The sequence below is a fragment of the Pongo abelii genome, chromosome 16 (genome assembly GCF_028885655.2).
Source record: "Pongo abelii isolate AG06213 chromosome 16, NHGRI_mPonAbe1-v2.0_pri, whole genome shotgun sequence".
Lineage (NCBI taxonomy): Eukaryota > Metazoa > Chordata > Mammalia > Primates > Hominidae > Pongo > Pongo abelii.
Window position 1 is genome coordinate 84,747,084 of NC_072001.2, and position 22,900 is coordinate 84,769,983.

Below are 22,900 nucleotides of genomic sequence, written 5' to 3' on the forward strand. Positions count from 1 at the left end.
GTGATGGAGAGGAGATATGTGTGGCAAGGGGATGACGGATGGAGGTGCTCAGAGGGCCAACTGCACTCCGAGACCCTGGCTGCTGGCTGAACACATGGCCGGTGTCAGCCATCTTGGGGCTCTGAATGTGTCACGTGGGCCAAGCAACATGGCAGAAGGCCTGGCTTATTCTTTGGTTTCTGAAGTGCCTTGACAGAAAAGTTACCATTTGCTCTGCTCTGCCCTCAAAGTTAAAGAGACTTAACCACCTATTATTCAGATAACAATTGATCATTATCATTTCGGAATGATTTAGCAAAATTCTAATAGAACCTATGTCTTTGGTTTTTTTGTTTATTCATTTGTTTTTTGAGACAGAGTCTCTGTCACCCAGGCTGGAGGGCAGTGGCACAATCTCGGCTCACTGCAACCTCTGCCTCCTGGGTTCAAGCAATTCTCCTGCCTCAGCCTCCTGAGTAGCTGGAACTACAGGCACCCGCCACCATGCCTGACTAATTTTTGTATTTTTAGTGGAGACAGGGTTTCACCATATTGGCCAGGCGAGTCTTGATCTCCTGACCTTGTGATCTGCCCGCCTTGGCCTCCCAAAGTTCTGGGATTACAGGCATGAGCCACCACACCTGGCCAAGAACCTATGTCTTTTTTTTAAAGAGTAATTGCTCCAATGATTACTTTGGTTAAATTCCTGTGTTTCAATACAAGAGAACACCGGACTTGGAATCAGAAATCCTAGATTTAAAGCTTAATTCTAGCACTCAGAAACTGTGTAGCTTGGGTTAGTCTCTTAACATCTCTGAGTATCAACCTTCTTGTCTGAAAAATGGACATAATGCCATCCTTACTCAAATAAATGGAAACAACAGCAGCTGATAACAGACATGAAAGGCCCATGAAGGAGAATTACTTGGAACATTTTGAGGATCAAAACTATGAATGACTTTAGCTATCTTTCACAGTCACCTGCAGAGGAGGCTGGTCAGACTGGAAGAATATCACCTGGAATGCAAATCTAAGGAAGAAATGATTTGATGGGAAAGAAATGCAAGCCTAATACATGGTTGATGTGGAGGTAAAGAGATGTCTGCTTGGCATCTAGAAAAGGGCAGTTAAGATCAAGATAGGACAGTGGTTCTGTCCACACAGCAGGTGCCTGATGATCAGGCATAGTGTCTGCTTTGCCAGGAAGCTCCACAGCACAGGTCACAGTAGCTAATGGTACAGGCCATGAAAGCAACTCTGCTAACTCCCTTTGCTGTGACCCCAGGCATCAGAATCACTATTCCTTACTCACTCTTAGTGAGTGACTGTTAAATACCAGATACAATGCTAAGCACTTGCAGGGTTCATCCCATTTGATCCTTCAACAAACTGCTATCAGTGGATCTCAAACTTGAATATGCAAAAGTATCAACCTGAATGCATGTTAAAAATACAAGGACCCTCTCCCCTGATTTGATTCAGTAGGTCTGAGAGCAATCAGGGATTTTGAGTTTTTAACAATACCCGGAGAGCTTAGTGGTTGACATTTTTGGAAAATGCTGCAGGAAGTTAAGGGCTATTCCTCACCATCACTTCCACTTTAAAAAAGAAAAGAACTGGTATTCAGAGAAATTAAGAAAATTAATGTCACATAGATAGAAATTGGTAAAGGTAGATTTGAATCAAGGAATCTGTTTTTAAATCTTTAGCACTTTATTATGTAGACAATTTAATATGACTCTAAGTATCATAATAATATGGCTTCCTATAAAGTCTTTTTTTTTTTTCAAATTTTTTTTTTACCCACAGGGTGGTAATAGCCAAGCAGCTAAAATGAGTATCTCTTTCCATATGGCTTACTGCTCTGTCTCTAGTGAGTGAGACGAGCTTGGAGAGAATATTAAAATCTAGTGTTTAGAAAGGAGGTAGAAGATAAAAGACTCTCCACCAACACACACACACCCAACACAGACACACAACTCTTTATACTCTCTCTTTCTCTGTGTCTGTCTCTCTTTCTCTCTCTCTGTCACACACACACACACACACACACACACACACAGAGGAACTGGCTTCTGGACCAGATAGACCTCTCAGATATCTTTGTGACTTTGCTAATTCAGGTCAAGAGTGACTGAGCCACCTCTCTCACATGAGTCTTTATCCTCATTCTCATGGGCAAGGCAAGATGGTTTATCAGAAAGCATGCTTGTAATGATCAATAATGGCCATTGAGGCCCTTACCTCAGTGCCCTCAGCTTCTGTCCCATAGTCCAGGGTCTGCAGCGAATGTTCGCCATGAGATCTTTCTGGAACTGTATATTCTGGAAGATTTGTTCCGGATCATTGCTGTCCCCTGTTTCATCAGCACTAAAGCTGTCATCCAAGTTGCTGAATGATCAGGGCATTAAGAAGGAAATCTGATTAGAAGAATTGCTTCCAGCAAAGATCATCTTTCCCTGGGCACAAGTTCAGCATCTCACTGCCCTAGGGTCATCTGTATGAAATGTGTATGTGTTTGTGCGTGTGTGTGTGTGTGTATGTTTGTGTAAAGGGAGGGACCCACAGAGACAGATAATTTGGTAGTGTCAGTAGCCTGTTGAAACACATTTATTGGATTCAATTACTTCCACTGGGTCATTAGAAGATAATGATTTCTCAGGGTGCATGATATTATCAGAAAACACAAGATGAGACAAGAGGGTACTTATGTACTCTTGGATTCCTGAGTAGCAGCAATTTGGGTAGGCAAAATAATTTCTTTTTCAGGCTCATTGAAATAATCAGCTAATTTTAGAGGCAGGACTCCTCATGTTACTTGAAGGTAACATAAATCAAAACTTCTGCCACTCAGAAACCCCTCTTCACCCTTTCACGTCAATTCATTTTAAGCCTGAGATAACCGAGGCAGAGCCAGGCAAAGCAATTTCTACGAGCGAAAGATTAGCTAAACAAATTTACATGGGCGAGATATTTCAGGGAAATAGATACTCTCAAGAGGAACAATTTTCCAACATGTAGCAACATTTACTCCCAGTTACACTTAATATGCTTATCCTAATGCAACTTTTTGAGAGGAGTTAAAATTATTCATCTATGACTATTAGAAATAAAAGATTTCCTTTGTTATTCTCTAATTCATGTTGTTTTTACTCATTTAGAGGAGAATTTTTTTCAATTTCACCAAATTAAATGGCAGCTGTACTAGACCTTTATAAATATTTAACAAATTCAAATAGCACTCTCATCCACTTCTAACTAGCCTGAAGGCTTTTCCAATAAACACTTTATTTATCATGATAGACATATTATCTGCTCTCTCTTGACATTGCTGATTGAGTGAACATAGAGAAAACAGGGAAACATATCTGTGGGTTTGGCCAGCCATAAAGCCAGGTTGGGATGCAAGCTTTTGGATTCTGACCCCCTGGTCAAGAAGCAGCCAGAAGAACCATTTCCCTCCATGCCCATTGCTGAGGTTGCCATCCTAGTTGTACCATAACCTGGAGAAGTGAGTTTCTGAGTTCATTCTGAAGGACAACTGAGCAGGACAGGGACTTTGTCCCTGGCTCTGGTGACCCATGCATTCCTTCCTCACACACCTGACTCCTCTGCCCAGCTGATGAATGGGGCCAGCTCACCTGAGCAGCAGAGATTCCTGGTAGAGGTAGCACTGGCTGGCATTTCTCCGGATGCCTCTATAGCGCTGGGATGCCTTTGAGGTTTTCATGGGAGCCAACCCACTGCTAACGATCAGAAGCTGGCCAGAGAGCTGGGAAGTTGGCAGGCAAAGGTCTGTTCCGAGGTTTCTGAACGGAAGCAGCGGAGTTTGCTCTGCCCGCTAGTTCTCAGGAAGAAGACTGTGTGCTGGCAGCTGGTGCTCTGAGCAGGGAAGAATCCAGGAGGCCAGTCATGCATATGTAATGTTAAGGTGGCCGAGGCACACAGATTGGCTGGAATCTAGACAGCCAAAGGTTTGGCCCGGTGATCTACGGATCGCTTGGTGCTGTACAAATGATCACATCCGTTAACCCCTTATGCCCTGACAGTCCTGGATGGTTTGCAAAACACTTTACATCTGTGACCATGGCTGGTGTTCACAAAACACTGAGGGAGTACAAAAGGCAAGGCTTAATTTCCCCAGTTTTTTACTCTCATCGAAGAGGCTTAGAGACAGTAAGGACCTTGCTTGTGTTCGTACAGTGGAGTTGGGGAGAGGCACAGCCATCACATTTTATTTTTTCTTATTTAGTTTTTTCTCAACTTAGTTTCTATTTTGAAAAAAGTCAAATCCTTAGAAATGCTGATGGAACAATACCAGGAATATCTGTACACTCTTAACCTAGATTTACCAGTTGCCAAATTTTGCCACAGTTGCTTTATTTCTGTCTGTATCCTTCCCCCACCACACATCATTTGAAAGTAGATTGCAGAAATAATGACACATCAGTCCCAAGTACTTTCAGCATGATATTAATAATAATCAAATTAACATCTTATTACATTTTACCTTTACCATACATGGTCACATTAATCAGCACAATGTCTCTGAGACTGAGGCTAAAAGAAATAAAGAGACTTCCTATAGCATTTGGTAAGAAAGGAAGACTTTGATAGAGATTAGACTCTCACCTCGATATTCTGAAAATAGGTTGCCTGCTGTAAAATGGGATGAGTAGTTCATCCTAGTCCTTCAGCAAAGGTCAGCAGCTTCTCCTCCCCTTCCCCAGCCATCAGCATAATAGAGCCCGGTTCCTTTGTCACCTGCAGATTCTCACTGTTAGCCATGCATTGGGATTCTGTGCCAAGAACCTCATTCCCAAGTCCAAGATTTGCCCAGTTTCACAGTGTAAACCTCTATTTGCTACTTAACACAAATGGTTTGACTGCAATGAGGTTAATTGCACCTTTGTAGTAACAGAATGGGAAGGTACAGGACTGGAGTAGACATGACTCTTTCTATTGAACATTACCCACTGCACACTAAAGACTCAATAAATGGGTGAATAAATAACTGAAGTGGACACCAGACAACGGAGCAGAAAGAAAATCCATCAGCAAGTTCAGATGTGGGGCTTCGGAGAGAAACTTCATTCATTTGTCCATTCAATCCTCCACTAATTCATTAGCAAATAATTGGAAAGCTCTTACCACACACTGAACTGGCAAATGTAAGCAAGAGCCCTAGCCCAGGGGTTCAGGGACCATGAGGCAAGTGTTCAGACCTAGGACTGAAAGCATGGGAACTAAGTGGAAGGCTGAGTGCCAGAGCTGGCCTTGGGTCAGAGATGGATCCAGAGCCTCTGGGACCAGGTCATCTGTCTGCCAATTTGCTTGAGGCCATTTGGCCTGATGCTCTATCTGGTAACATTAGATAAAGTGTGTGCTTATCAAATGGACAAATGGCTTATACAATAGAATTACTGCTAGCCCCACTGGGATTTTTTACATTCTTTCAGAGATCTTTACTTATCTCAATCATTCCTGAACATTTCAAAGATTTTTTTTGTCCTACTTTTTCTAAAGCCCCCCTGCCTTATTTTGAAATATTTACTCAAAAATTTAAAATATTTTATATTAATCTCACTCAATTAAGTATTTTGAGCATTTTTGTTTCCTTTTGATGTTAAATATACATGTATATTGCAAGGGGAGGTAAGGAAAGGTAGTAGCAAATTTTGCAGTACACAGGGATTTATTAAAACAAATTAGAGCAAAATCAATCTTTTTAAAATTTCATATTCATTCAGGTAATTCTCTCTGGCACTATAGGTGAGATAAGTGTCAACCTTAAATAATGAGATTCAGAAAATTAATTCAGAGATTAAGAATAGAGTTTATTTGAACACAGAACTTGAGGGTAGCCACCCAGGAACCATCAAGTCCAAATAAATGGGATCAGCATTCCAAAGTGGAGAAGTTAAGGTTTTACTTATATAGGCAGAGACAGAAATTTTAGCTGGATAACATTTTCTATATGAGACCAGTGCCTATGCTTATAGATTGCTGCATTCTAAGGAAGATGACTTTATTACTCTGTGAGAAGGGTTAGTGATCTGGGTAGGGGGGTGTCATCTCTGATGCCCTTTGGCCTTTCTAATTATTTACAGGGAAGAAAAGGCAGAAGTTACAGCTGTGTGCCACATGACTCAGGCTGCAAAGCCACATTCTTCTCAAGGCTTAGAATAATTTCAAGTTACAACAGCATTAAGTTTGAGTTAATTTTAATAATTAAGTAATTTATTGGCCGGGCGCGGTAGCTCACACCTGTAATCCCAGCACTTTGGGAGGCTGAGGCGGGTGGATCACAAGGTCAGGAGATTGAGACCATCCTGGCCAACATAGTGAAACTCCTTCTCTACTAAAAATACAAAAATTAGCCAGGCATAGTGATGCGTGCCTGTAATCCCAGCTACTCAGGAGGCTGAGGCAGGAGAATTACTTGAACCAGGGAGTTGGAGGTTGCAGTGAACTGAGATTGCACCACAGCAGTCCAGCCTGGCAACAGAGTGAGACTCCGTCTCAAAAAGATAAATAAATAAAAATAAATAAAATTAATTTATTGAACCTAAATGACGATAGGTTGAATAAAAGATATTTAACTCTGTTTTTAGTATCCAAATCATAAATTAACTGAGATAAATTGGAATTGCAACTTTTGATATTAATCAATTGTCCTTGTTTTTTGCCTAATTTTAAGGAAATGTTGATTTCTAAACTTTTATTATGAAGTTAATGTATAGTCATCAAATAAAATGGAAACAATAGGAAAATTAGAAATAGCAAAAACCACCTAGAACAATATTGCTCAATGATATTAAGTATTAATCTTTTAAGCTTTTTAGAAGTGCATATTTTTCTTTATATATTTTGTGGCTGTACTGTATATGTGTATTTCTCTTACCTTTTCCATTGATTTTATATTTAAAGCAATTTCCATGTTTTTAAAAAATTTTCTGTGGGCATATTTTACCAATAGGCTATTGAGTGGTATATTCTGTCTAGGATGTGAAGCATTTAACTCTGCCCCATTTCTCGAACATCCATTTTGTTCTCCCTAGTACATTTTGTTTGTTTGTTTGTTTTTGTTTTTTTGAAACAGAGTCTCACTCTGTCACCCAGGCTGGAGTGCAGTGGCACCATTTTGGCTCACTGCAAACTCTGGCTCCCAGGTTCAAGTGATTCTCCTGCCTCAGCCTCCCGAGTAGCTGGGATTACAGGTGTGCGCCACCACACTCGGCTAATTTTTTTAGTACAGATGGGTTTTCACCATGTTGGCCAGGCTAGTCTCAAACTCCTGACCTCAGGTGATCCACCCACTTCGGCCTCCCAAAGTGCTGGGATTACAGGCGTGAGCCCAGCCCCCGCCGACCTTTTTTTTGGCCATTGATATTTTCTGCTTTTCACATCATTTCTATAGAATTAGTTTTTCAGAAGTGAAATTTCTAGAGCAAAAAGAATATTATTTAAGAAAATTCTCACGCCTGTAATCCCAGCACTTTGGGAGGCCGAGGTGGGTGGATCACGAGGTCAGGAGATCAAGACCATCCTGGCTAACACGGTGAAACCCCATCTCTACTAAAAATAAAAAAAAATTAGCCGGGCGTGGTGGTGGGCACTTGTAGTCCCAGCTACTCAGGAGGCTGAGGCAGGAGAATGGCGTGAACCCGAGAGGCGGAGCTTGCAGTGAGCCGAGATCGCGCCACTGCACTCCAGCCTGGGCGATAGAGCAAGACTCTGTCTGAAAAAAAAAAAAAAAAAAAAGAAAAAGAAAAAGAAAATTCAATGTCAAATGAATGTTGCTCCCTTTACATTTTTATTGATTTAATGTGCTTTTATTATTATTGGTAAAATGAGTTTTTAATCAAAAATTCACATTTGTATGTGGTCTGTTTATGGTTTCCTTGGTCTGATTTTTACAGACTCCCTCTAAGTACCCCCCGGCATTCATGTAGGCAGTGTGTTCAAGGCGAGGCTGTGATTGCAGCCTCTCATTCTCCAGCAGGATGGACTTGGATGCCCTTCCCCATTTCCTCTCTAGACTGCTGCCCCTCTGGGTGCTGAAGGGCCAGGCAGAAAGAGAACATAGAGAGGATGTTGCTTTCTGAATGCAAGGAGATTAATTACTCCACATGCATTGACTTCCTCTGACAATTTGATTAAAGGTTTTAGATGCACTGGATACGTTTAAGTTAAGCCAGAATTTGTATGTAGATAAAATGACTAAAAATCAAAAAATCAAAAAGGTTCCAAATAGCGTCAAAATGGGTTAAAATTATTATTTCCCAGACCCACTGCTTACAGGATCTATGGGGTGAGAGAAAGAAGGTAGTGAGGGAGATAGAGATAGCAAGTGAAGGCCTAATTGTATAACATATGAATCTTGTTCAGTTCTAAAAACAAAACAAAACAACAATAAAGTTTAGTTATAAATCCCAGAAGGTTTCATCAGAAATGATCCGAAGGCTTAGCTTACAGGGACAAAAACATTTATTTCCTACGTCATCAATTAAAGAGTTGTTTTCCTGCTAAGTGAATTCTATTCTGAGAAATTAATATCCCTGGGCACATCCTAAAATTTATGTGTGAGTCCAGTGTGTTCCATCAGCAAAGCCAAGGTCTCTTTTCTTAGTTATCAAATTTTCAGCTCTGGATTTTGCAAGACAACCTTTCCCATTTCTGGGACATATTTACACCTCTGTTATATTGTTTTAGCAACCCCAAAAGCTTTTGCTTGAAGTTTAGAAATATGTTTTGGGTTTGGAGAATATTTTTCGGGGAAGATTCTCAAGAAGAGATTGTTTTCAATTATCTGAGTAACAGCTGAATTTGTTGAGGCATGAGAACAATTTTTATTTTTTTTTTGGATTCCGCATGAAATCATTGGTGGCAACTAAGTTTGAAACTGTGCAGACTCTCTGAGATTTCCCTTGGGGTCCTGTGATACTCTAACTCTGTTGCACCTTTAGAAAGTAGTCTGAGATTCATAGATGGGTTGGTGGGGGTTGGGGGTGGTGTCCTTTTCTACATTGCCCCTTGCATTAAGTGAAGACAGATTCTCATCACCGTAACAGAATCCTTTAAAAAGAGGAAAAAATCATCAGATAGGTTGCTATTGGGATACAATTGTAACACTGCCCTGTCCCATCAGCTGTTAAGCTTCCTCAAGGAATGAGATTCTTTTTCATATATATCTAAACACATAATCTGTCCTAGGAGGAAGAAAAAATTGAAGTTTCTAAAAAACCGGGGTAAAAGAAAGCAGCTGAATTCCTTGTCAAACAACTATTTAGTAATTGGCTGAGAGTTTTCTTGAATGCTTTTTAGACTGTTTGTATTTTCCCAAGTATTTGGGGGAATATTAGAAAGCACAGCCAATGTCTCAGGAGGGAGGAGCTCCTCTCAGTATTTCTTCACGTCCTTACAGAAATGCTATGTCTCCGTCAGCAGATGGAAGCCAAATAGCATCTGGGATCAGCTGAGACAACAGAACAGAGCAGATTCCAGACAAAACAGTATTTACGATATGTTGATCTACCACCAAAATACGAAGTTTATCATGCTTTGCTTTGGTCTCAATGTGATATTTTAAAACCCCTTCTTTTAGAAAATTATCTTCGTCTTTTCCTCACTTCTCTTTTCATCTTATATTTTCATTTTAAAATAATTAATGGTCAAATAGGGATTGAGGTATACAATGTGATGATTTGATATATGTATATATTTTGTAATGATTACCACAATCAAATTAATTAACATGTATTTTTGACATATCTTTTCATTTCTTGTTTTATAAAGATCTTTCAAAATCCTTTTCCTTAATGTGCAAACCAATTTAATTCCCCAAAGCAAGGCCTTTTAAAAATTAAACTACTCCTGCCCTCTTTTTTCACTTTTAGTACTTTACCTTCTTTTTAAATAATATTTGCATAGGTCTAATTAACACCGCATTTCTGCCTCTACATTTTTTGATTTTTGAAGAAGGAGAGTTCTGTTTTGGCATGTGTATACCCACAAATAGTCTTCATGTATAAATTATATTCCCACCTTAAATCTCATCGTATATATAAATGCCATGATAATCTTTAGAAATCATCTGGGATTTTATATTACTCGTAATTTTATATTACTCATAATTTTATACTGCTTGTTTAGAGATTTAAAAGCCTGATGAAAGAACAGCTGAACTCAGAGAAACAGCAGGTGAAAGTAAATTTTTTATTTATTTTTTCTTCCTTTTGCCAACATTCTGCATCACTTCTTGTTTCTAGCCTCACTTTCATTCCAGCAGCTTCTAGGGTGTGGCTGTGGCTGTCTGGCTTCCCTTCTATTGATACCTCTGGCAGCCTTTGAGGGATGAGAGGGCTTGGGGATTTCCACTGCAAACATGAGGGAGTAGGTTGAGTGCTTCTTTGTTGAGGTGAGCTCCCCTGATGGGGTTGAACCCTGTATATCAGAAAGAAGCCCAACCACCCTTTTGCTATTTCATAGTGAAGCATTGCATTGAATCTCCTGGAGCAGACATAAATGAATGTTGTGGCTCTGGAGTGGTAAAAGAGATTGCAAACAAACAGTTTTCATATCTCCTGGGGGTGCTTTTTACTGAGCTAACATAGCTAAGCTGGAAATGTGTTTTCCAGTATTCCATTCTCTGTGTGGTGCTGGCCACAAAGAGACTTGTGTGTCTAAGTCTTGGAAGGTGGAAGAGAAGGAGCTGCCATTTTGTGTGCTCTGAGGTGGGTAAAGGGCACCAGACACTGTGGCAGCTCACACAGGTCTGTCATCTGCTGGCCTTGCCTTGCAGGTGGGGCCGTATCCTGAGCCTTGCACAACCTCAGCTCCCACTGGATCTCTTCCTTCAGCTCCTCTGAGCCGTGGGCCAGATGTGTGTACAGCTCCATGGTGAAAGCCACCAACTTTTCCAGTAGGTCTTCTGCATCTTTTGGGTCGGAGGTGTTGAGAAAGAGAGGTGGGCTGTATTTCATCCTTTTGAGGGGAAATGGGAAAATACCTGTTGTCCTCTATTTCTTCAATTTCACACCCAACTCTCCTTCCTAACTCCCAGTCCAGGCGACATAGAACAAATTCAGCCCAGTATCAGATACAAAACCAATACCTTTACAGAGATTTCACAACCAGTCTCACCATTGTGCAGATCCTAATCCCTGTTATAAATTCTATACACTGGTTCTGTTTCTCCTATTGAACCCTGACTGAAAAAGCTCTTCTTGGCTGCTTTTGCCTGCGAATTTTATCTCTTGAATTAGTAGATGGTTATACTGCTCTGCCAGGACTGTTTGACTTCCTGAACAGAAAGCGTAAATGGTAAAGTGTGGATTGTGATTAAATCATTGATGACCTACTGCAGGTTGGTAGTTTGTTCTGTCTGAATTGCGTCTTACAGAAGCTCATTGATATGTCTTGTATAATGACATACTTCCTTTTCTCCAGTGTTATTTAATGTTCTCTTATTTTTATAGCCCTTGACCTTAGCCTTTTATTTAAAGCTACTGAGGGGCTTAGATTACTGTTGCCATATTTCTTGGGATTATGCTAATCCAGGTTTTCATTTTACCATGTCAATCTCTACTTACATTTTTTTTAACTCTGCCGGTTTCCTTTATAAAGTCACTATCTCTTCTTATTCTCTTAATTTGCATCCCTTATTTCAGAGACAATGATTTCATTTTATTTCACTGAGTGAGAGAAGCAAACATCTAAAATTTACATTTTGCTTTCTGTAGAAAGCTCCTTTCTAAAATCTGCATTTTTCTTTACTCTGGCATGCTGCATTCATTTCCTTTTTTATGCTGCAGAATTTCTGTGTTTGCGCCCCCATCCTGTAAGTGAGTGTTCTGCAGCTTCCCTCGCAGTTCCCAGGAATGTTATGGGACTTCACCTTTCATATGCTTACTGGTGAAGGCTGCTGCATGATGACTTTGTAGGATGAGGGAGTGGAGAAAAAGGTGAGGCTGGGAGCACTCTGAAAAAGAAGAATTTGGTGTTTGTTCTGTTGACTCCTTCCTTCTTATACAGGAGGGCAGTTCTCTTCTTGTATTCCTGTGTTTTTGGTGTGTTGTTTGTGTGTTTGGTTTTTGTTTATTTTGACACAAAGTCTTGCTCTGTCGCCCAGGCTGGAGTGCAGTGGTGCGAACTTGGCTCACTGCAACCGCCTCCTCCCGGGTTCAAGCAATTCTCCCACCTCAGCCTCCAGAGTAGCTGGGATTACAGGTGTGCACCATAACACCCGGCTAATTTTGTATTTTTAGTAGAGCCGGATTTTCACCATGTTGGCCAGACTGGTCTGAAACTCCTGGCCTTAAGTGATCTGCCCATCTCGGCCTCCCAAAGTGCTGGGATTACAGGCGTGAGCGACCGTGCCCGGCCACTTCTTGTATTCCTTTGTTCAGCATGGCCTCTTCCTCAGGTCTTCGATGTGGCTTAGTGTCCCTCTCAAGAACTTTTCCACAACAGGGACAGGATCTCACCACAGCAGAGAGAATCAGAATCAGTGAAAAACACCCATGCCTGGGGACTTCTTGTTTAGAACGGCCACTCTTGTTTTGATCCTTCACATCCCCTCCAATCTAATTCTGAATTTTTTTTCTTTATTGTGGCAAAATACACATAACATAAACTTACATGTTACCGTTTTTAAGTGTCCAGTTCAGTGGCATTAAGAACATGCATATTGTTTGGCAATCATCACCAGTATTCATATTCAGGACTTTATTCAATTTTCCTAAATGGAAGCCCCACATACCCACTAAACAACAAGCCCTCATTTTCCCCTGCCCCACCAGCCTCTGACAGCCGCCATTTTTCTTTCTGTCTCTAGGAAGCTGATTACTCTAGGTGCCTATGAGGGTGGAGTCATACAGTATTTGTTTTAGTGACTGGCTGATTTCACTCAGCATAATGTCTTTGAGGTCCATTCATGTTGTGGCATGTGTCAGAAATTCCTTCTTTTTTACGGCTGAATAATATCTCACTGTAGGCATATTCCACATTTTGTTTATCATTTAAATGTTTTTAAGCTATAGCAAGAAAAGGCGTGGAACAAGAAACGGTCCCTATCTCTCCCACCATCTTCATGTCTAGCCCATGCACCTCTGAAATAGTAGTGTTGGTAGGGCTCTAGATCCTTCCTATTAAATGGGCTACAAATTCCCTGTAGATGAGGGTTCTGACTCAGGGAACTTTCTTTATTCTCCTTACATTTTATCAAGTCTCCTGGAAACTTCTTCAAGCATGATATGGTTTGGCTGTGTCCCCATCCAAATCTCATCTTGAATTGTAGCTCCCATAATTCCCACATGTTGTAGGAGGGACCTTTTGGGAGATAATGGAATCCTGGGGGCAGTTTTCCCCATACTGTTCTTGTGGTAGTGAATAAGTCTCATGAGATCTGACGGTTTTATAAGGGGAAACCCCTTTCACTTGGTTCTCATTCTCTTTTGTCTGCCGCCATGTAAAATGTGCCTTTTGCCTTCCACCATGATTGTGAGGCCTCCCCAGTCACGTGGAACTGTCGGTCCGTTAAACCTCTTTTCCTTTTTCTTTCTTTTTTTTTTTTTTAGACGGAGTTTGGCTCTTGTCACCCAGGCTGTAGTGCAGTGGTGCGATCTTGGCTCACTGCAACCTCTGCCTCCCAGGTTCAAGCTATTCTTCTGCCTCAGCCTCTCAAGTGGCTGGGATTACAGGTGCCTGCCACCACATCCAGATAATTTTTTGTATTTTTAGTAGAGACAGGGTTTGGCCATGTTGGGCAGGCTGATCTCAAACTCTGACCTCAGGTGATCTGCCCGCCTCGGCCTCCCAAAGTACTATGATTTCAGGCGTGAGCCACAGCGCCCGGCCCTTTGTCTTTATAAATTACGCAGTCTTGGGTGTGTCTTTATCAGCAGCATGAGAACAGACTAATACAAAGCATTTAGTAAGTTCAGGCTCTTTTTTTTTTTTTTCTAGTTTCTAGAATTGGTGCAGATTTGCCCCTAATCATTTAAAAATAATAAATATAATACTCTCCATTTCTGGTGGGTGGAATTCCCATATCCACACCACTTTCTTTCCCCTTCCGCTCTCTGCTTGTGAGGGCCTCTGAGTTTATTCTTTCACTCATTCATTACATAAATGCTTACTAAGTACCTGTGCTGTGTTGCGTTACAGCATTAAATCATATGCTACAACATTTTCACCAGACAAGGTCTATGGGTTTTGGAAAAACTCTAGGCAGTTTCCCTGAATCCCAAGCAGGCTTGTTCAGGCTTACTATTTAGAGAAAATGGGTCTGACCTGGAGAGTCAGTATTTATGGTGTGATGCACTTGAGTAGATCTTATTAGCATCTACTAATGAGAGTTGAACATTAGCATGCTAATGTTTAAATTCAGAGAATATTCTGTGTCATTGAGATAGGCAGAAAAATGACCCCCCAAAATCTATCTACATCTTAACCCCTGAAACCTGTGCATATTTCCTGATATAGCAAAAAGGGAGGGAGGTCCTTGCAGGTGTGATTAAGTACTCTGAGATAGGGAGATTATCCTAGATTATCTGGGTAGGCACTACAGGTAATCACATGTACCTTATAAGAGGGATGAAGGAGGAGATTTTACTGCATACAGAGGAGAAGGTGATGTGAAGATGGAGCAGAGAGAGACCTGAAGATGCTGGCGTTGAAGACTGCAGGGATGCAGCCACAAGCCAAGGAGTGCCTGCTCTCACCAGAAGCTAAAAGAGGCAAGGAATGTCTTCTACTATAGAACCTACAGAGGGAGTACCCTGCCAACACCTTTATTTGGGCCCAGTGATACTATCAGACTTCAGACTTCTGGCCTTCAAAACTGCCAGAAAATAAATTTCTGTCATTTTAAACTACTGTGTTTATGGTGATTTGTTACAGCAGCCACAGGAAATTAATCCAGCCACTTTATGTCCAAAATGAGGTTAATAATAGGGAACCTGTAAGTGCATGCCTTGTTCTGAGCTTACCAGAGATGCCGCACCCTTCCTGGTGTCTCTATGGGTTTGCTTCCTAAGATTCCAATCAACCCTTGCACCCAGTGATCAACTTTCCGACTGTCTTTCAGAAAATGATTAACTTCTGTTTTTTAACTAAGTCGTCTCCAGCAAACCATATTCTTGTGAAAGCTTACTGTTCATTTCTGCAGGCCTGAAGGGAGGTGGGGCTAGTAAGTCTCAGCCCCTTCTCTGCAAGCCTGCTCTAAACAGCAGTGACAGACATGGCACGGTCCACCTTCTAGTCCTTAGATATAATGCCACGATAAACAAGTTTGATTGATACCCTGGGGTCAAATTCCTTTTTGCGCTCCGGGTACTGAGGAGAAGGCATTGTATATGGGACACTGGAAGAGGTGTGGGAGTGTGTGAAGCCGGCTGTTGGGCATGGTCCACCTTCTAGTCCTTAGATATAATGCCAAGATAAACAAGTTTGATTGATAACCTGGAGTCAAATTCCTTTTTGCGCTCCAGGTACTGAGGAGAAGGCAATTGTATATGGGACACCAGAAGAGGTGTGGGACTGCATGAAGCCGGCTGTCGGGGGCCTGTGAGAGAAGAGGGATGAGAATGTGATTGGTTTTGAAATGATCTAAAATAGAAACTCCACAGATGGCCTCTGAGAAATTGAGACTCCATTCTGTAAAAAGGCACAGAGTCATAGAACTGTAGCCTAGAAAGACTCTGGTCACCTGGCTCAATCCCCTGTTCTACAAAAGACGGGTCACAGGCCTCAAGAGATACGACTCTCCAAGGCTGTCCAACCCATAGTTAGAAAAACTGGGACTTTTTGAAGTGTTTCTGTGAGAATGAAAATAAATACCTGTAAAAGGCTCAGAATAGTGTTTGATGTAATAAGTGTTCAAAATGTTTGATTGTGATAGGTTTATTTAAAACATTGGGCCACCTAAATTTCCAACATCAAAAGTGAAGTAACAATAATGCTAATGAAATACAACCTTTTATCTAAAATAATGCAATCATCAGAGCCTTTCTGTTTCATCTGCCTCTATGACTACTGCCCAGTCCAAGCCACCATTGCCTGGATTGTCGTAGCGGCCTCCTCATCGTTGTCCTGTTTCTTTTGACGACTTCCAAAGACTATTTCCCTCCCAGCTACATCCCATTCTCCTCACAGCAGCCAGAGAATTTTTTTTTGTAAAAAATGTAAGTCAAATCAGGTGCCTTCTCTTCTAGAAACCTCCATTGGCTCCTTTTCTCAGTCAGAGTAAAATCCATATCCTTACCCAGTGCTACACGGCCCAACAAGACAGACCCTGTGCTGCACCCTGGAGCTCTTCTCCTGTAATTTGACTGTCTTGCCTGCCCTGCTCTGGCCACACTGGCCTCCTTGCTGTGCCCAAATACTCCAGGCCTGTGGTCTTGGGGTCTTTACATGTGTCTTTTGCCCTGGTTGGAATGCTTTTTCCCTGCATGCTCAGTTACCTGCTCCCTTTCCTCCTTCAAGTCTCTTCTCAAATGCTGCCCTATCTGAGGGTATTTTGGCCACCCTACATACCAGAGCAAACCACCAGCCCTCATTGGCTGCCTATCACGCTTTATTTTTCTTTATAGCATTTATCCCCACTGGATATTAAATATATACATATTTATACCTTGCTAGTCTATCTGTTCAGTACTATACTTTTACATGAAAGTAAAAAACAAAGAAACAAGAGACAGTTTACATATTATATCTTTCTTTTAAAAAAACATAACTTACTCTATTTGGGTGAATAAATGAAAATTGAGCCTATCATTTGTTCTGTGTCTCCTAAGAATCTAATTTATCAACCAAAATAATCTTCCTGGGGAGATGCAATGAATACTGTGCTGCACACATGAACACACTGCATCACCCCATGTAGATTATTTTGGTTGATAAATTAGATTCTTAAGAGGCTTGGGGGTCAAATACACCAGGCATTAAATGTCAGTTCTACTGCTTGCTAGCTAGAGTACTTTCACAGTGAGAGCTAGGGAGCTTTGACTGACTGTCCCTGAGTCATCATTTCCTTATTTGTAAAACAGAAACAACTTTGCAACGTTGTCGTAAAGATAGCAAAATTGTATAGGAAAGGCCTAGCACAGTGCATAGGGAGTAGTAGGAACCTAAAAACTGAGAGGGATGTTTATTCTCGTGTCTATAATAATAGCTTCATTTAAACCCCACCATGAAAGCATGGCCAGATGGTTTAAGTAATTTCGTATGAAATATGTGACAGCCATTATTATCATCATTCTTGACATTATTTTAAAATGAGCATTAAAGTTTGGTGAGAATGCTTTGAGATGAATTATTTTTTGCAAACTGACCTGATTGATGTAGAGAACTGCAAACAAAATATTTTGCCAATATACTGATTAACAACATAACATACACACTATGTGTGCTCTTTAATCCAGCTCCAAATGCAAATAAAACTTTAAAAATGCCCTCTCCTGTCTAAGAAACAAGCCCAAACAGTAGCCGAGTACATATATAGAATTTAACTCGGGGTGTCTGAATTTACTGTAGTTGCCCACGGATGGGAGAAGCAGCCTGCCAAGGCCCAGAGATGCAGGGTTTAATTCCCAGAGCTCACGGGAAGCCGGCTGATTGGTGAACGCGCCCGCACTGTGCACTGTGTAATTGAACATGTGCTCCCAGCCCAACTGCAGGAAGGATGAAATTTGTTAAGTGGTATCTTTCATGAGATTAAAAAAGGAAGACAAACTGTCACTGTTATGATAGGGTCTTATTAAATTTCTGCCCTACTAATTTGGAAACTGTGATAATCCAGACTTGGCATGTATGATACAGAACAAAAAAGTGCAATTAAATGCTGACACTTGGAAATTTTACATTATGGTGTACCCCTAGATGCTAGGGCCCGTTGTTGACTTAAGTTTATTTTGTTTCAATTCTGTGTATCTGTTTTTAACCCTTAGGTGCCATCTGTTTGAGCGTTGTCCTGGTTCACTTCCAGTGTAAAGCTCAGAGTGCAGGAATAATATCCAAGTGCCAGTAAAACCACTTGGGTGGTCGCAAAATGGGGTGAGGAGGATCATGAGGGCTGTGTTTCTGAAGAACGCACAGCGGGAGGCAGCAGGGATGAACTGCAAAAAAGTGGCAGTCTGTGCTGCACACATCAGCCCCACAAAAGAAAAAGAAAATCCAGGAGCAGAGAGCTGAGCTACTGTAACTGAGAATGGCTCCGCAGTGGGGATGGTTTGAGAACCGTGACCTGGGTCTAGATGGCCCCTCTTGGAGCTCACTGGGACCCTGCACACATTCCCTGCCTATTGACCTCACACAGCAGTGGCTTAGCTCGGCTGAGAAAGAGGACTGTCTGTTCCTCTTTGTTGGTTTAACCATATGATACACAATCCTGTAAACAAATTAATTTCCTCCGGGACTTTTGAAAGCATGCTAACTGCATTATCATTTTTTTCTGTATAAAGGAAGCTTAGCAAGAAAACAATTATGGGATGGACTTCAAATGATCTCCAAATGGCCATAAAATAGAGATGCAGTCAACAGAGATGCAGGGAAAAAAAAATAACAAGGTTTTGTTTGCTAAAATCTAGAATTCATTTGATTTTAAAGCTGTGTGACCCACTTCCATTCTTTCTCCCTTCCATCAGCTTTCTGCACAAATCTTTTGCCACCCTCATTTTTAACATTTGTATTCCTCCTCTACCGCCCAGAGCCTTTCTACTCTGTGTTCTCCAATTCATCCTAAAATCAAGACCAAGGTAGAATTCTCGAACTTGGCCTATTCTGAGCAAAACTGACATGGCTGGAACAGGGAGCTTGTGTGAATATTCCCAATGCGTAAGGAATGAGTTCGCACGCTCTTTCATTTATTCTGCCATCAAGCATTTACTGGCTGTCTGGTTTGTGCCTGACCCTATGCACTTCCTTAGGGAATGGAATAAAAAAAATACATAATCTTCTCCTTAAAGCAACTTGATGCTTGGTAGAATGACAGACAACACAAGAATTGAAACAGAGTGAGGCGACTGCTGTGATGGGTGAATGCTTAGAGCTAGGGAGGGGTAGAAGAGGAGAGAGAAGGAGTCTTGCTTAGTTTGGGTCTTGAAAGATAAGTTACTGTTCTGAAACTACAGTAGTATACTGTTGAGGGGCACAGGTGGACCATTCAAGACAGAAAGCTGCAATGGCCTGTGGCGACAGGCGGGAACTGCCACCCTCCTCCAGTCACTCACGCCCTAAACCACAGCTGTGACAGTCTTATCAACTTACCTTCCAACCTCACCTGCAGGATGCAAGGGAGAGAGTTGCCAAAGAGGTGGCTGTAGGTAATGGGGTATATACATTTGGATACTGGACACAGAGAAGACATAGGTCCAAAGTCTCATTGGGATGAGGAAGTTAGAAGAGCTTGAGTTTCCTTGATCTTATTAAACTATATGAACACTCCTTCATTGATTATCAATACCATCCTGTCTGAATGCAGACATCTGGAAGTGGTCTCATGTCTTCAGCAGGAACTCCCTTCTTTTCTACCCTAGCTTCCTGTCCACATCCCAATAGGCTTAGAGAGTCTTTTGGGTAGAAAAAAATCTTAGAGCCTTTTATTCCAAATCCCCACTGATAAGTGAAAGAAGCCAGTCTTAAACAGCTACATACTGAGCCAGGCGCGGTGGCTCATGCCTGTAATCACAGCACTTTGGGAGGCTGAGGCGGGTGGATCACTTGAGGTCAGGAGTTCGAGACCAGCCTGGCCAACATGGCGAAACCCCATCTCTACCAAAAATACAAAAATTAGCTGGGTGTGGTGGCGGGTGCCTGTAATCCCAGCTACTCGGGAGGCTGAGGCAGAGAGAATCGCTTAAACCCAGGAGGCAGAGGTTGCAGTGAGCCGAGATGGCGCCACTGCACTCCAGCCTGGGGGACAGAGTGAGACTTCGTCTCAAAAAAAAAAAGCTACATACTGTATGATTCCATATGACATTATAAAAAAGACAAAAATAAAGAGTTGACAAATAGATCAATGGTTGCCAGGGAGGGTTGAATAGATAGAGAATAGGTTTTTTGTTTTTTTGGGGTTTTTTGGGGGCAGTGAAACTATTCTGTATAATACTGTAACAGTGGATACATAAGAGTATGCATTTGTCAAAAACTCTATAGCTTTTCAGCACAAATAGTAAGCCTTAATATGCACAAAATTTTCTAAAAAAGCATTTGCATGTATGCTTTTCAATGTTTACAAATGTATGGAAAAAAAACCTCAGTGAAGAAAGTAGAAAGGTGCTGCCATGAGTAACTTTGGAATTGGGTAGATTTTATCAGGCCAAAGGCAAAAAACCCCAAACCCTTTAATTGATAAAGTTGTTTGCCATGGGGGTATGGGTTAACAATTCTGAAATCGCTGTATGTGTATATTGGAACTGAACAATTAAGTAAATGGATGATAGATAGTGGGAAACAGGTTTCTCACTGTTGGAGTGGGAGGTTACAGACAAGCAAGGGGAGGTGGCTGGAATAATCTGTGGGTAATGGATTAGAGTTGGGGAAATCAGTCTGAACTCCTGTTTAGCTTAAAGTCGATATACCTACACAGAGGCACATATATAATATAATACATATCTATATATCATATTTAAAGATATTATATATGTGTGTGGGTCTATATTAGTATACACACGTATATTTGCTCTGTCATCTGGAAGGCCTAGACGCAATACCACCTTAGTAGCAGTGAGCACACCTAATACCCCGATCTGATTTTCTTTCTTATGTTTTCTTTTTTCTTTTCATTTCATTTCATTTCTTTTCTTTTCTCTTTCTTTTCCCCTTCCTTCCCTCTTCCTTCCTTCCTTTCTTTTTTTTTTTGAGATGGGGTCTTGCATTGTCACCTAAGCTCAAATACGGTAGTGTAATCATAGCTCACTGCTGCCTCAAATTCCTTGGGCTCAAGAGATCCTCCCACCTCAGCCTCTTGAGTAGCTTGAACTACAGGTGTACGCCACCACACCTGGCTAATTTTTAAATTTTGTGGAGATGGGGTCTTGCTGTGTTGCCCAGGTTGGTCTTGAACTCCTGGGCTCATGTGATCCACCCATCTCAGCCTCCCAAAATGCTGGGATTACAAGTGTGAGCCACTGCACGAAGCAGATCTTGTTTTCTAATATCATTCTCCAATAAAAGAACCAGGGCTCTTTGAAGAGGCAATAGTTTTAGGACTGGGGCAGGAAATATACAAGATAAGCCTGACACATTCTGTAGTGCTAGAAAGTCAAAAAGTGCTCAAAAAAATCCATGTCAATGATGTAAGTCAAAGGAATACATGAAAAAACTTCCAATGGCCAAAGCTGGAACAATTCAAACAAAACAAAGTAGTATCAGAATAAAACTCAAAGTATAGTATAAAATAAATATCTATGCATCTATATTGATACGGAGTCATGTGCCACATAATATGTTTTCGTCAACAGTGGACCACATATACAATGTAGTCCCATAAGATTATAGTATTATATTTGTACTACAATTTTTCTATGTATGGATATGCAAATACTTACTATTGCATTACAGTTGCCTATAGTATTCAGTACAATAATATGTGGTACAGGTTTTTAGTCTAGGAGCAATAGGCTGTACCATATATGTGTGCAGTAGGCTGTACCATCTAGATTTGTGTAGTAAGATTGTCCCCTTTGGAACTCTGTGATGTTCACACAATGATGAAATCACCTAATGACATGTTTCTCAGAATATACCCCAGTCGTTGAGCAACACATGACTGTAAATGGTTGAATAGATCAATAAATGGAGAAGAATAGACAAATCTCCAGTGCAGAATTCTAAATAAATTGTGTAGTTACTTTGCCCTCAGAGAGATGAAGCCCTTTCTTAAATGCGAGCTGTAAGTTACTTCCTTCCAAAGAGTACAGTACAAAATATGGGGGAGAGAAGGGTAACTTTACAGTAGAGAAATCTGATAAGGACTTCAGCCAGGTGATTGAGGTCAGCGTCAACAGTCATAAGTCGTGTTGGCGGTATGCACCCTTGATATGATGAAAATGACACTTTATTTCTGTAGTCTTCCTCCCCAAAACTCATAACCCATGTCCAATTATAAGAAAAACACTAGACAAATACCCATGGAGGGGCATTCTACAATATACCTGACCAGGATTCCTCAAAACTATCAAGGCCATCAAAAACAATAAAAGTCTGAGAAACAGAGCCAACGGGAGTCTAAAAAGAAATGATGACTAAATATAACATGGGATCCCGGGTAGGATCCCTCAGACAGAAGAAGGGCATTAGGCAAAAACTCAAGAAATTTGAATAAAGCATGGACTTTAATAATGTATCAATATTGGTTCATTACTTGTGACAAATATACCATATTAATGTAAGATATTAATAATAGGGGAAAGTGGGTGTGGGGTCCTATGGGAACTTCCAGTATTATCTTCACAATTTTTATGTAAATCTAAAACTATTCTAAATAAAAGACTATTTCAAAAATATAATATCAAGCATATAAAAAAATTAACAAAAAACTTTGAGCTGTCTTTCCAAATGTCATCTCCCCTTTTGGGGTTTATGATATTTCTTTTGTACAAAGTACATGTTTACTTTAATGACTTGGAATGTAATAAATAATAACAGCAAAAGTAAGCATTTACTGAGTACCTGCTGTGTGCTGTTTATATCTGTTAACTCTACTAGCACAGCTCTAATATAACCCTGATGATAAAAACAGTTGAGGCAACAAGGAAGGGACAACAAGGGTTCACCCATATCTGGTTTTCCTCTCCTTCCTGGACACATGGGCCATGACTAGTTCTAATGACATGTTAGGCAAAATGAAATGTGTCATGTATAGGCCAAGACAATAACAGCTGATAGAACCCATCCACATGTTTTGTCTCCTTTGGAA

General features: G+C 40.9%; 1 protein-coding gene and 1 long non-coding RNA gene across 14 annotated transcripts in view; one reads left to right on the forward strand and one right to left on the reverse strand.

The window, feature by feature from the left end:
* TMC3 (transmembrane channel like 3) overlaps positions 1-3,709 on the reverse strand; it is a 42,082-nt gene extending 38,373 nt beyond the window's left edge. Inside the window, exons 1-2 of the mRNA XM_002825752.6 lie at positions 3,621-3,709; positions 2,224-2,370 (exon numbers count right to left, since the gene is read on the reverse strand). Of these exons, the coding sequence (XP_002825798.1) occupies positions 2,224-2,370; positions 3,621-3,709 (236 nt within the window). The remainder of the gene's footprint in view (positions 1-2,223; positions 2,371-3,620) is intronic.
* Positions 1-22,900, forward strand: part of LOC103892572 (uncharacterized) — a 119,352-nt gene that overhangs the window by 45,026 nt on the left and 51,426 nt on the right. The window contains exons 5-7 of one of the 13 annotated variants that reach the window (XR_010137208.1): positions 10,135-10,188; positions 10,784-10,903; positions 13,560-14,855. The exons of 5 other annotated variants lie outside the window; for them this stretch is intronic. This is a non-coding gene — a long non-coding RNA (uncharacterized LOC103892572). Of the gene's footprint in view, positions 1-956; positions 14,856-15,473; positions 22,895-22,900 lie in introns of those variants that run through there. 7 more of the 13 variants (XR_010137207.1, XR_656774.3, XR_010137206.1 and 4 more) reach the window with 7 other exon arrangements.